This window comes from Symphalangus syndactylus, chromosome 3, assembly GCF_028878055.3.
Source record: "Symphalangus syndactylus isolate Jambi chromosome 3, NHGRI_mSymSyn1-v2.1_pri, whole genome shotgun sequence".
NCBI classification, from domain to species: domain Eukaryota; kingdom Metazoa; phylum Chordata; class Mammalia; order Primates; family Hylobatidae; genus Symphalangus; species Symphalangus syndactylus.
In genome coordinates this window covers 86532020-86545573 of record NC_072425.2, presented here as the reverse complement: position 1 = coordinate 86545573, position 13554 = coordinate 86532020, and the positions used below count along the sequence as shown (strand labels likewise).

The window sequence follows — 13554 nt, the reverse complement described above, 5'->3', positions numbered from 1 at the left end:
GAAAGTACTTGTAATTTAGTCATCTTAAACTCAAGTTGGGTTGATTCCCTGTGGTTTCTCTAAGAAATCTTAAAGTTTTGGTAATTTTGCTCCTTTTTTCCGTAAGACCCTGCCTTCCCTAAAATCGAGAAAATCCCTCGATTTTCTCTCAAAATGATCCAAAATAACTTTCTCAGGTATTAAAAATGAAAAGTATTTCATTTTGGATTGTGGTTGCCTTTTTACTACAGCATTTCTATTATTTGAGGATCTGTGTGTTTTCAGAATACATTATATAAAATCAGTCCTTACTTTGAAGGAAAACATCACACTGATCTTTTGCCTTGAGGCATTTAGAGAAAATATTTACAACTTATCACCCCCAAGAAGCTTTTACTCTTTTTGTTTGTTTGTTTGTTTGGAGACGGAGTTTCGCTCTTGTTGCTCAGGCTGGAGTGTGATGGCATGATCTCGGCTCACTGCAACTTCTGCTTTCCAGGTTCAAGCAACTCTCCTGCCTCAGCCTCCCGAGTAGCAGGGATTACAGGTGCCTGCCACCATGCCTGGCTAATTTTTTGTATTTTTAGTAGAGATAGGGTTTCACCATGTTGGCCAGGCTGGTCTTGAACACCTGACCTCAGGTGATCTGCCCGCCTCTCCCTCCCAAAATGCTGGGATTACAGCCATGAGCCACCCCATCCAGCCCAAAGCTTTTACTCTTGTAGGAGCAATGAGAACTATTGTATTACAGCTAGAAAATCACACAGGGCAAGATACAATGGAGTGCTCAGTCATCAAGCCTGGACTTCAAGTGGTAAGGATTCAGAAGAAAGAAATCAGGAAAACCTACAAAAAGGAAAGCAGTCCTGATCTTAGAAAAAAGTACAGCATGGCATATCACAGCAGAGGCAAGAAAGGCTGACTAGGACCAAGGAAGACAGGACTTTATACATGGATGTGTCTACATGTGTACATGTGTATAATGAGAGATGTATCAAAATTTAAGAAATCTTTCTACCCATATCTTTTCCAGGCTTTCCAATTTTCTGAATTTCACATCTCAGCACCTAAGAACTTGCATGGAATAGATACTCAGTAAAACTTAACTGAATCAAATCGTATTTTTAGAGTAACAGCTCCCTGACCCTGCCCACACACATACACCTTCCTGTCTGTGACTCTAATGTTATTTGTCCATCTTCTTGCTAACATGGGAACTGCATATTCCTCTAGATTTCCCTATTGCAGGGAGCAATAAATAGCACTGCCTTCAGCTGCAAGCCCAGGTTGGAACTAGTTTCATCACTAGGGTAATGCCCAACAGTCATACCCACTGAGCTGACAAGACTGACTTCCCTTCTATTCTTCCAGCACCACCCCCCTCAACTACATACAGTATCTAGGTACTATAATCGGCAAAAAAAAAAAAAGTTTCCCATATAGCTCTCAAGTAATAAATGTCAAATAAATTAGGAGTAAGAGTGACAAGATTTGAGATTCACTGAGTTAATGCAGTTCATGAAATTGTATTTCTCTGCTACATAAACCTGATTAGATAGGAATTATGAATAGATATGAAGAACGTTTAAGAGAATGATTTAGTTTATCTTTGAGGGATTGTTCCCTGTACAATATGATCGTTATTTTATCTCTTTATTTCATTCTGTGGTATACAGTTTCTCTAAGAGAACAAATGAAAATATTTTCCCGCAGTTTTTCAAGTGTTTATTGAATGGAATTGAAGTTTCACCAACATGTTATGTTTATCACATTGTTTTGTGTGCCCACCACTGAGTAACCTAGGGGGATATTGATCCTAATTTGAGAATAAAATCCTAAGCTATTAAGGCTCTATTTTCCTGGTCACCTAAAAAGCAGAATGTTCATCTTTGTCAGGAGTCAAAGTGTTCTACATTAGGGGCTCTTGCTTTCCTAAGAGACCATTCCTGATGTTCTGTGATACTTTAATGAATGCCTGAAACACTGGATACGATCATAGGTTGTCAGTCAGATTTTCTCAAAGGAAACTCAATAATCACACATACTGCTTTCCTTGGTGATATTGGGAATGGTATGAATTCCATCTGACTCTGATTATTTTCAGAAAATAGGAACACTGTAGCTTCCTATCTCAAAAAAGGGGAGGGTCCGAGATACTGTAACTTTAGGGGCATCCCCCCCTGCACATACATGGAAGGGCGGCACAGGCATTCTTTGATGCTATCAAACATAGTGAAGAAACAGATGCTGTGAACAGCCCTTACTGTCAAGTACTGATAGGTGTATATTTCTAATTATTGGGGTGAAAAGTGAGTATCCAGAGTACTCAAAAGAGATTACTCAAGTATTTCCTTATAAACATCAACAGTTTTAAAGTCCAGCTGACTACACTGGCTCAACTCAATATAGAAAATTAATAAGTCCACAAAATACCTTCTGGCTTTAGATTATCAGTAGGATAATGGCAATTTGAGCTTTATATTATCCATTGATTACTTATATCACACTATATATCTGGCAGGGAAGGGATGGAGACCTTTACATTTGAAAAGAAGCTTTTTAAAAATAGTAAAACAACTTATTTTAGAATCTTGTATTATCTTCAATAACAGAAGGAATGGAAGACAGGGTGGTGATGGTATATCCAAATATATTTAAGTTTATGTTAGAGCCAGAAAGGACCCAAAGCAGTCATGTGCCTGCCTTCTGCCCTCCGCCCCATCTAATCAACATTCTGCAGAAACCACACAAGATTAAACTGGTAATAGTCTCTAGCCAAACATTTGTATGTGTAGTCTAATAAATTAACATATTCTTATATTTTTTTAACTATGTCTTTGCATTGTCCTTTTCAGTTATGTTTTTTTTCCTTACTGAAAGCTTCCTGTCCTTTTCTGCTACAGGATTATAGCTGGACAGACATCCGCTGCCCCTTTGAAAAACGAAGAGATGCAGCATGCGTGTTTTGGGACAATGTAGTATACATTTTGGGAGGCTCTCAGCTTTTCCCAATAAAGCGAATGGACTGCTATAATGTAGTGAAGGATAGCTGGTATTCGAAACTGGGTCCTCCGACGCCTCGAGACAGCCTCGCTGCATGTGCTGCAGAAGGCAAAATTTATACATCTGGAGGTTCAGAAGTAGGTAAGGACTTCTTAAGTATTTTGGTTTGGGGCAAATGCTTTAAAGCCAAGTATCTTGGCTTTCATATTTAAATAAACAGGTGGTATTATTTGTCCAGATACTTTCTTGGTAATTTAAATATGTGTTTGTCACATTTTAGAGCTCATCTCCCTGAAGGTTTATGTCATTGCTTTACAAACCATTAAATTACAGAACTTTAGCTTCCTAGATTAATGGCCCATTTTTTTTATCATAATGGAGCATTAATTGACATTATCTGAATTATAGTTCTAAATTATTTGGGCTACATAATATTATTTGTCTTAAAGATTTCAGAGTTCAACTTATAGACTCTTTAAGAACTCATTACTATATTCAGGCTTTTAAAATTTGTATTATTTTTGCTTTTTATTAGAAAAAAGAATGCTCTTTTTCATTGTTTTATTCTTTAAGTTTTTAATGACTGTAGTGGTATTTATGCTTATTGAGCAGAATGGGATGTGGGTGTGGATATAAAAACCTTTCTTATTGGATAGTGTGTTAGTGTCCAGTAGTGCTCTTTTTCTAAATGAATAATTTTTCTAAATGAATATTCTAGGTGCAGACTAGACACATAATAGCTTTTGTTTGCTTTCATTTTCAAGTAATTTCTTTAGCTTAAATAATAGGCTAATAAAGAAAACTAGGAAGACCAAGTAAACGGTTATACTTTTGGTCTGCATACTTATGTTTTTACCCCCAACTATATGTCAAATGAAAACAAGAAAAATCATTATTTTCTAAATGTAACCATTTCCTCTCTTTAAAAGCATTCTTCACAGACTGTTATAATGTAGAATATTTCAAATACAATAAATCCTAAAGATGATAGAGGGTAACTGTTCTGTGGTACTGCAGATAACTTCATTTCTTCAGACTTTCCTAAGTGTGTTTTTAGCTTGAATAATAGTTTTTTTAATCTACTATATACTATATATTTTCCCATAGTGTCCACCCCTGAACCTACCAAATCAGGAATGTTTAAAAAGTTAAAAATAAGTAATTTTTGGTCATGACCATTGCTTCTTCTAGTTGTTATTTTCTGATCTTTACTTTTCACAGACCTTAGTTGCAACGGAGAATTATAAAGGTGTTGTTGTTTTTAAATCATTTGATATTAGCCCAGAATGGTGGGAGATGAGAAATAGTTTGGTAACTTCTAAAATTTTTTGTCCTTGGGAAGGAAAAAAAAGCACTTAATCTTTAATAATATCATTTCTAAAATTTTTTATTGAACTCCTGCAGTGTGTAGAAGTTTCAAAACATGATGAATGTATGTTTTGCCTTTAAATTGTGTAATGAAAATACATCAGAAATATACATCAATATTTTGAGAATATACTCAAGCAGGGACCAGTGTGATTTCAGGATATACCACACTAACTGAGAATAGTTAGTAAGTATAGTTTTGTTAATAGTGCTGTAGCTATTCCAGAATATTAAATAAGAATATGATCAGAAAGTAGTTTTCATATTTTAAGGTGTGGGTCTACCATCTGTAAGGAACTATTATGCTTTTCCACTTTATATAAACATTTGAAGTATGGATAATTCCCATCATACGTAATGGGGCTTGAAGACATATATAAGGCTTCTTCTTTAATTTTTCTTTTGAAATCAAATCTCTTTTTCTAAAGTTTAATTACCAATAAATAAGTATTTCCAACAGATCCTTCTAAGGATGTTTTCCAGGGTCTATACAAACAGGATTATTAGCATTTTCTTAAACTATTCCTACACTTCATTGTTGTTGATTGAGTATGAAAATGGCCGTATGACTCTAAATTCTTCCTTCCTTAACTAATAAGATCTACAGTCAGTTCTCTCCAAACCCCTGCACACACTAAAGTTAAGCACGATGGGACCTTTTTCTTTTACAGGAAACTCAGCTCTGTATTTATTTGAGTGCTATGATACGAGAACTGAAAGCTGGCACACAAAGCCCAGCATGCTGACCCAGCGCTGCAGCCATGGGATGGTGGAAGCCAATGGCCTGATCTATGTTTGTGGTGGAAGTTTAGGAAATAATGTTTCTGGGAGAGTGCTTAATTCCTGTGAAGTTTATGATCCTGCCACAGAAACGTATGTATCTATTTAAAACTTATTTTATAGTTAATTGTATCCTATAAGCTCTGTAGGAGATGTCAAAAGACCAGAGGAACCCAACAGAAGAATTTTGTCCTTGAGGGAAGAGTGTATATAAACTTTTGAGTGTGCTAGGGTCAGTGGCATGTTTATGACCTGGACCTTTCCTTATACCAGAAATGGCTTGAACTTACACCCCATGGGAACCTCTTTCTTTCTGGTTCTGTGTGCAATAAATGCCTATGAATGAGGTACATCTGATTGATTCATCAACTCATAAAATGTTTTTGTTTGAGCGGTCAGGAAATGTAGAGCAGGAGGGGGGAATTTTTGATCAGCAATAAATTTGTCCTTAAGTAGAAATATTAGATATTGGCTCATGGCATTAATAAATCATGCCTCCCTAGTTCTTTTTAGGTGTAAACTTCCTAAGTATGTTTAGATTCATGTTTATTAAATAAAATTATTCTTAAATCAACTGCTTTTAAAAAGGCAAAGTATGTCAAAAAGGTAAAATGCTAAAGAAATAACTGGTTAGCCAGTTTTTCTTGTAGTTAATGATGGAACACATTCAGTGTAATTAATGATGGAACACATTCAATGAGGCCAAAGGAAATGTGCTAATCACTGAATAATGGAGAGGGGACGAGGGCATGGGTTGTGAGTAGTGACATTAAAGCTGATGAGGACATAAAACAGATGATACCCTAGTCATACCTTTTATGGAAACATCCAAAGAGCTTTGATAAGAAAAGTCACTTGATCATATGGCTGGATTGCCCATTGTTCTTCCCTCACTAGAGCGAGTTACTGGGTAAATACGTTCACTAAAATGTTATGCCAGAGTTGCATCAAAACTCTCGTGCTTGAAGTTTTATATTTAGGAAATATTGCCAAACTACAAAACACGGAAGCCTTCAACTCCAGCTACTGCTTTTTTTAAAATTAAGAAATAAGAGGCCAGGCATGGTGGCTCACGCCTATAATCCCAGCACTTTGGGAGGCTGAGGCAGGCGGATCACTTGAGGTCGGGAGTATGAGATCAGCCTGGCCAACATGGCAAAACCCCGTCTCTACTAAAAATACAAAAACTAGCTGGGTATTGTGGCACGTGCCTGTACTCCACTACTGGGGAGGCTGAAGCAGGAAAATTGCTTGAACCCAGGAGGCGGAGGTTGCGGTGAGGCAAGATTGTGCCACAGCACTCCAGCCTGGGTGACAGAGCAAGACTCCATCTCAAAAAAAAAAAAAAAAAAAATTAAGAAATAAGAGCTTAATTATAAAATATGATTAATTATGTGCATTTATCTATGATTCCCACATATTTTAAAAGATTTAAGGAAGCATAATCAATAACTTCTTTCCAATGCAAATAATAGAAAAGCAAGTTGTCTTGAAATTTGTCTTTTGCTAAAGATGTTTACCAACTTTGCTCCCCTTTATGTGAACCTCTACCTTACTTCCCATAAACCCTAGGCTCAAAAAGTGTTACAGCATACTAGTTGGAAAACTGATTCATTCTGCTGTCTAATTATTTTTTATTTCTAAAAAATCTCTTAAAAGAGAAGCCATAACCATAAAAACTCCAGGTTTCTAAATTTTTACATCTTTATTCAGGCACTATCAATGTAAATTAATATTGATTTTTTACTTACTTTTGTTCAAAGTAAAAATATAAAGGAGTTCTGCAGCTTCTGTATTTTTTAAAACTAGGTGAATATTCAGTTTCAGGAATATTTAAAAACTTACAAGACCTAGCATTTCTTTCATTTTATATATATTGAGCTTAAATTTGAATTCTCTATATTCCCTTCAATGCCCTTAAATTTTCACAAATGAGAAGCTAGTGTGAATATAATTATCCAACTCTCTAAATAAATGTTATATTATTTCCTTTTAAAAATGTTACCTAGTCCAGGTGTGGTGGTTCACACCTGTAATCCCAGCACTTTGGGAGGCCGAGGCTGGTGGATCATCTGAGGTCAGGAGTTCGAGACCAGCCTGACCAACATGGTGAAACTCCGTCTCGTCTAAAAATACCAAAAAAAATTAGCCGGGAATGGTGGCGCGTGCCTGTAATCCCAGCTAATCAGGAGACTGAGGCAGGAGAATCGTTTGAACCCGGGAGGTGGAGGTTGTAGTGAGCTGAGATCACGCCATTGCACTGCAGCCAGGGCAACAAGAGCGAAACTCTGTCTCAAAAACAAAAACAAAAAGTTATCTAGCCAGCCAAGTTATTTTTTATAAGAATTTCTTCCCAATTTTGACATTTTAAGTGTTTTATAAATGTGTTTAATTGGAAGCTGAAAAACTAAGCCTTATGGACCATAAAAACACAAATAACACATGTTGTCACTCATGTGGGAGCTAAAAACGTTGATCTCATGGAGATAGAGGGTAGAATGATGGTTACCAGAGGTTGGTTAACAAGTACAGAAATACAGTAGATAGGATAAGTTCTAATATTCAGTAGTACAGTAGGGAGACTATAGTTAACAATAATTTATTGTATATTTCAAAATAGCTAGAGAAGAATTGAAATGTTTCCAACACAAAGAAAAGATATTCCTCTGCAGCCACATGGGAGGCCTGGGTTCCCTCCCTAGCCCAAAAAGAAACTAAAGGAAAGATAAATGTTTCAGGTGCTGGATATCCCAGTTACTCTGACTTGATCAGTACACATTGTATACACGTGTCAAAATATCACAGGTACCATAAAAATATGTACATGTATTATGTATCACATTTTTAAAATCAATTTTTAAAAAGATGGAGAGGGGCAGAAGCTCATAATAAAGTAACAAACTGAAGAAAGAAAGAAATTATGTCTGTGGAGACAATGTGACACAGTTTGAGCAGTCAGAATTTTAAGAAATGCTTTTTTCTTTTTTTTTTTCTTTTTGAGACGGAGTCTCGCTCTGTCACCATGCTGGAATGCAGTGTCACAATCTCGGCTCACTGCAACTTCTGCCTCCCAGGTTCAAGCGATTCTCCTGCCTCAGCCTCCTGAGTAGCTGGGATTACAGGCTCATGCCACCACACGGGATAATTTTTGTATTTTTAGTAGAGACTGGGTTTCACCACGTTGGCCAGGATGGTCTCCATCTCTTGACCTCGTGATCTGCCCGCCTCGGCCTCCCAAAGTGCTGGGATTACAGGTGAAAAAACGCTTCTAAACATTAAACTTCAGATTGCAGATAGCAGGGACCTAGTATGTACTTTGCATGTGAATTATAGGAGGAAGGGGAATTTGTGAAAATTTTTTTCTAAACCTTCAGGAGATTTAGATATACATAAAGACATGCTCTCGCTGGGCGCAGTGGCTCACGCCTGTAATCCTAGCACTTTGGGAGGCCGAGGCGGGCGGATCATGAGGTCAGGAGATCGAGACCATCCTGGCTAACACGGTGAAACCCCGTCTCTACTAAAAATACAAAAAATTAGCCGGGCGCGGTGGCAGGCGCCTGTAGTCCCAGCTACTCGGGAGGCTGAGGCAGGAGAATGGCGTGAACCCGGGAGGTGGAGCTTGCAGTGAGCCGAGGTCGCGCCACTGCACTCTGGCCTGGGAGAAAGAGCAAGACTCCATCTCAAAAAAAAAAAAAAAAAAAAAAAAAAAAAAAAGACATGCTCTCTTTTTATATCATTAACATTATATCTGGAGAAGAAAGTGGTGTGTAAATGGAATTTTTCCAAGTCAAATACTATGTTTAATGCATGATGATAGCTGAGTCTATGAATCTCACTACGTGCAGGGCAGTGAATAACTAGTTTTTACTGCTCTCCCACTTCCAAGCTGTATGCCGGTCATTTCACCTGGATGAGCGTGTGTGTTTTTCCTAAAAACAGGAGCCATGCGGTCCACCTCACCTTAATAGAGTCCTTTGAAAATGAGAGTGGTGACTGTCAAACCATTTTTAAAACAATACATAAATGTAAGACAAAAGAATTGTTAATATTTCAGAGTTAATCATTGTGCCTTAATTATAAAGTTAATTTATAAAGTTAAATTCATCAAATTGTTTTTTGTTTGTTTGTTTTTTGAGACGGAGTTTCCCTCTGTCGCCCAGGCTGGAGTGCAGTGGCGCCATCTCGGCTCACTGTAAGCTCCGCCTCCCGAGTTCACGCCATTCTTCTGCCTCAGCCTCCCGAGTAGCTGGGACTACAGGCGCCCGCCGCCAGGCCTGGCTAATTTTTTGTATTTTTAGTAGAGACGGGGTTTCACCGTGTTAGCCAGGGTGGTCTCGATTACCTGACCTCATGATCTGCCCGCCTCGGCCTCCCAACATAGTGGGATTACAGGCGTGAGCCACCGCGCCCGTCCGGCCATCAGATTGTTTTAAAGAAGAGATATAAACAATAATTATAGAGAGTTACACTTATGCCAAGTTTTCCTTTTGTTGTTGTCCTTACTGTTGTTTGGCGTCTCTTGGTTTAAGTTAGCTGCTAAAAGCACAAGCCTGTGTGCCAGTACCACCTTCACAATCACAAATGTCAGACTTGGGAGTGTATGCAGAAGAAGGTATTAAATCTCAGAAAAAAATAACTAAACTCGATTGTCTGTGTATATATGTATAATGCTGCAACCTGTGAATTAATATCCTTTAACACTTGGGTCCACATTTATATTCTCAGTTTCATTATTTATATAATAGTGGCTGTGAACAGAGCAACATGAGGTATTAAACTTGACAGAATGATAGTACTTCTTTGTTACCAGAGCAGCATAAAGTTCTTAGTGTAGATTTAAAGATGGACATGTGAATAGTAACAGATACTATTAATTTCCTGATTGCCTGAGGCCCATTATAAGTTTGTGTTTTACTTACGCATATATAAATAATAATTAAAGCTATGTGTGATAGAACTAGTTCATATTTTCTGCCAGCAGAGGTGTGAAGAAAGAAAAAAGAATTATTTCTTTATCTTCTAAGTATCTTCTTCTTTTTTGTTCCCATATTACAAGTTTTTATGAACCTTAGGAAATGGATTTCCTCTAAAAACATGTTTTTTAATAGATATCCTCATTTTCTTATATCCTATGAGAATTGAAAGGAATAAAATCCCTGTTTTCCCCATGTATTAATAAATTACCCATAATCATTGTTAAACTTTTGTTTTCTACCCTTCTAGACATTTTGTGTGTGTATGTACACATATGTGAGTAGTAAATGAGCACTTAATTAGAATAATAGACCTTTCTCATTAGTATGAGTTCTTTTACTTCCTGTAAACAGCACACTAAAAACTTTAATTTTTTCAGATGGACTGAGCTGTGTCCAATGATTGAAGCCAGGAAGAATCATGGGCTGGTATTTGTAAAAGACAAGATATTTGCTGTGGGTGGTCAGAATGGTTTAGGTATGTGATGTTAATTCACTGTTCCACTTTCCTGATGAGTTTGCTGATACTTCCTTAAATTATTGAAGCATTTTAAAAAATCTAGATAGAAGCATTTACCATGTATTTTATTATATCTATTTTTATAGTTTCTGGGAATTAACATACTTGATAAAATATCTCAGGATGTTAAACATTCTTGTTTATGAAATGTCTCAGTGGTCACCAGTCATTGTGACAATTTTAGATGGCTCCTATACATTCCCAGATACCTCCTGGGGAATGATGTCGCACCAGCTTAAGAACTATTGAGCAGGCCGGGCGCGGTGGCTCACGCCTGTAATCCCAGCACTTTGGGAGGCCGAGGCGGGCGGATCACGAGGTCAGGAAATCGAGACCATCCTGGCTAACACGGTGAAACCCTGTCTCTACTAAAAATACAGAAAATTAGCCGGGCGAGGTGGCAGGCGCCTGTAGTCCCAGCTACTCGGGAGGCTGAGGCAGGAGAATGGCGTGAACCCCGGGGGGCGGAGCCTGCAGTGAGCCGAGATCCCACCACTGCACTCCAGCCTGGGCGACAGCGAGACTCCGTCTCAAAAAAAAAAAAAAGAACTATTGAGCAATAGAAATATTTGAACTTTAAAAAACCTTTAAAAACTTTTTAAATACAAGTTTTAAGGCTTGTATCCAGGTCCTAAATGGTAAAGTTTCCTAAATATTGCATGAAAATATTGCATGAAAATATCATTGCATGAAACATTGCATGAAAATATCAATATTGTATTTTTAAATGACTAAATTTGGCATTTTGTTTTCATAAATAATAATGTACTAAAGAATCTTAAATAATTGCCTTAAATGAAAGGGAATCGGAACTGAATCTAGACACAAGCTTCAATTTAGTCAGTACATTTAAGCATCACTTAAGTGTAACAGATAACTTATTTTCCTTCTTCTGTCCCTGTCCATTGCTATTTTCCATAAAGTGCTAAAAGATAGGAGGAAAAAGAAAGACATTTGAATAATTATAATCAAAGTTAATCAGAGGGGAAATCACTGATCGGTTTATTTTGCATTTTTCCAGAATAAATAAAACATGTTTAATTTTGTAGAAAAAAAAATCAATATTTAAAAAGAAATATTAAATTTCTATTGTGTTAAAATAAGAATTTAGGTGGTGGCTATGTGGACATTCACTATAAATTATTACAATTTTTCTGTGTGTTTGAAATTTTTCACAATAAAATATTGGAAAAATACAAAAAGTTATTACTTTAAGAAACCTTAGAATTGTCCATATAGTTTTTCATGTTGTTCATGTTTTATTCTTTTGAAGGTGGTCTGGACAATGTGGAGTATTACGATATTAAGTTGAACGAATGGAAGATGGTCTCACCAATGCCATGGAAGGGTGTAACAGTGAAGTGTGCAGCAGTTGGCTCTATAGTTTATGTCTTGGCTGGTTTTCAGGGTGTTGGTCGATTAGGACACATTCTCGAATATAATACCGAAACAGACAAATGGGTTGCCAACTCCAAAGTTCGTGCTTTTCCAGTCACAAGTTGTTTAATTTGTGTTGTCGATACTTGTGGAGCAAATGAAGAGACCCTTGAAACATGAAAAATAAGTGGACTTCAGACTCATCAGAGACTCTAAAATATAGCCACCAGTGCTTTGTTCCAGGAGTTTGGTGACAAAGTTTTGGTTTGGTGTTTTGGTAAAGAAAGTTTCAAGGGAAATAAGGTTCCTATAAAATAGATGTTTCTTTTATATGGATTTCCTTAATTCAAAGATCACATTTTAGCTGGCCACAAGATCAAGAACATATCTAGCAAGAAAACTTGAAAAAGTATAAGCATTTGTTAAAAATATGAATTTCTTGAATGAATTTCACATTTGTAACTATGATTTTGGCAGAATGGAAGATTGGCTCATCAGTGAAGCACAGTTATCTTAGCTCTAGATTCTATTTTCATGCATCACAGAAGTGCTATGTGGTTAGGTCTGTTTGTGCTCAGTCAAGAACTAAGAAATAGTATGAATTGTAAGTCAAGATGGGCAACTCAGATGGAGCAGCTTAGTCTCACATAGTTTGCTTGTCTTTATTTATTTTATTTAGTGCCAAATGTATTCCATTTTAAAAGTAAGCCAGAGTGAGTCAAGGCATATACACACTTTCTCACAAAACTTCCTAAACAGATTTGGGGGTTTAATGTGTCCAATTCCTCATGAAATATATTCAATCCACTTAAATGTATTCCATCTTTTTAACATAAAATGTAAAGCTTAGCACCCATCATTAATTTATGTCTCTGTTTTATCCAGTGGTTAGAAAAGGATTCTGCCTCTTTAGTCCTCACCGTTAAATAAAATCCAATCATAGTAAGTGATTAACTAGCAAAAAGTAAAGCTATTTATAGCAAATTTCTAGATCATTAGAAAAGCACTGGTAGTTGTACAATATCAGTGTTGACTTTGAACTTCTGTAAAGAGATCATGAATTCTTTTCCCTTAGCCAAAACATGAGATATTTAACCTAGTTGTCTCTAAAAGTTTTGTAATCATGAGTTAAATATATGTCATCTCCTATTCATTGCTTTTATGTGATCAATAAATCTTTTACAAACCCAACTACTCATTTCCTTCCTAGTAATACTTTGCCTTTTTTACTGTGTATGGAATGAACCATGTAAAGCTGTCACCATCACTGTTTTTATCTGATAATATTAAATATTTTTTAACTTAAAATAGGCAACTCAGTTTATTTGTTCTTCAGGTATGTTAGGTAATGGTTGTTTTTAGAATTTGTGAAGCAGTGTCTCTTAATTTTCGGTTTTCTTTATATAGAGGTTATAATAGTCTTAAACCCTAAAAATGTTTAAATCAAAAAGGAATTAGGAAAAACATAATGATAGGTATATTTCTATTTGTGTAGGGTTTTTTAATGTACAGCTTTATTGAGATATAATCTATGTACCATACAATTCACCA

General features: G+C 36.5%; 1 protein-coding gene across 8 annotated transcripts in view; it reads left to right on the top strand.

Annotated features, from left to right (window-relative positions):
* The window catches only part of KLHL7 (kelch like family member 7), a 77485-nt gene extending 64174 nt beyond the window's left edge, over positions 1–13311 (top strand). For 7 of the 8 annotated variants that reach the window (XM_055272453.2, XM_055272454.2, XM_055272459.2 and 4 more), the window contains 4 exons: positions 2883–3123; positions 5022–5223; positions 10487–10584; positions 11900–13311. In XM_055272453.2, the coding sequence (XP_055128428.1) occupies positions 2883–3123; positions 5022–5223; positions 10487–10584; positions 11900–12183 (825 nt within the window). In that variant the 3' untranslated portion in view covers positions 12184–13311. The remainder of the gene's footprint in view (positions 1–2882; positions 3124–5021; positions 5224–10486; positions 10585–11899) is intronic. The other variant, XM_063636313.1, reaches the window with a different exon arrangement.
* The last annotated feature ends 243 nt before the right edge of the window (positions 13312–13554 follow it).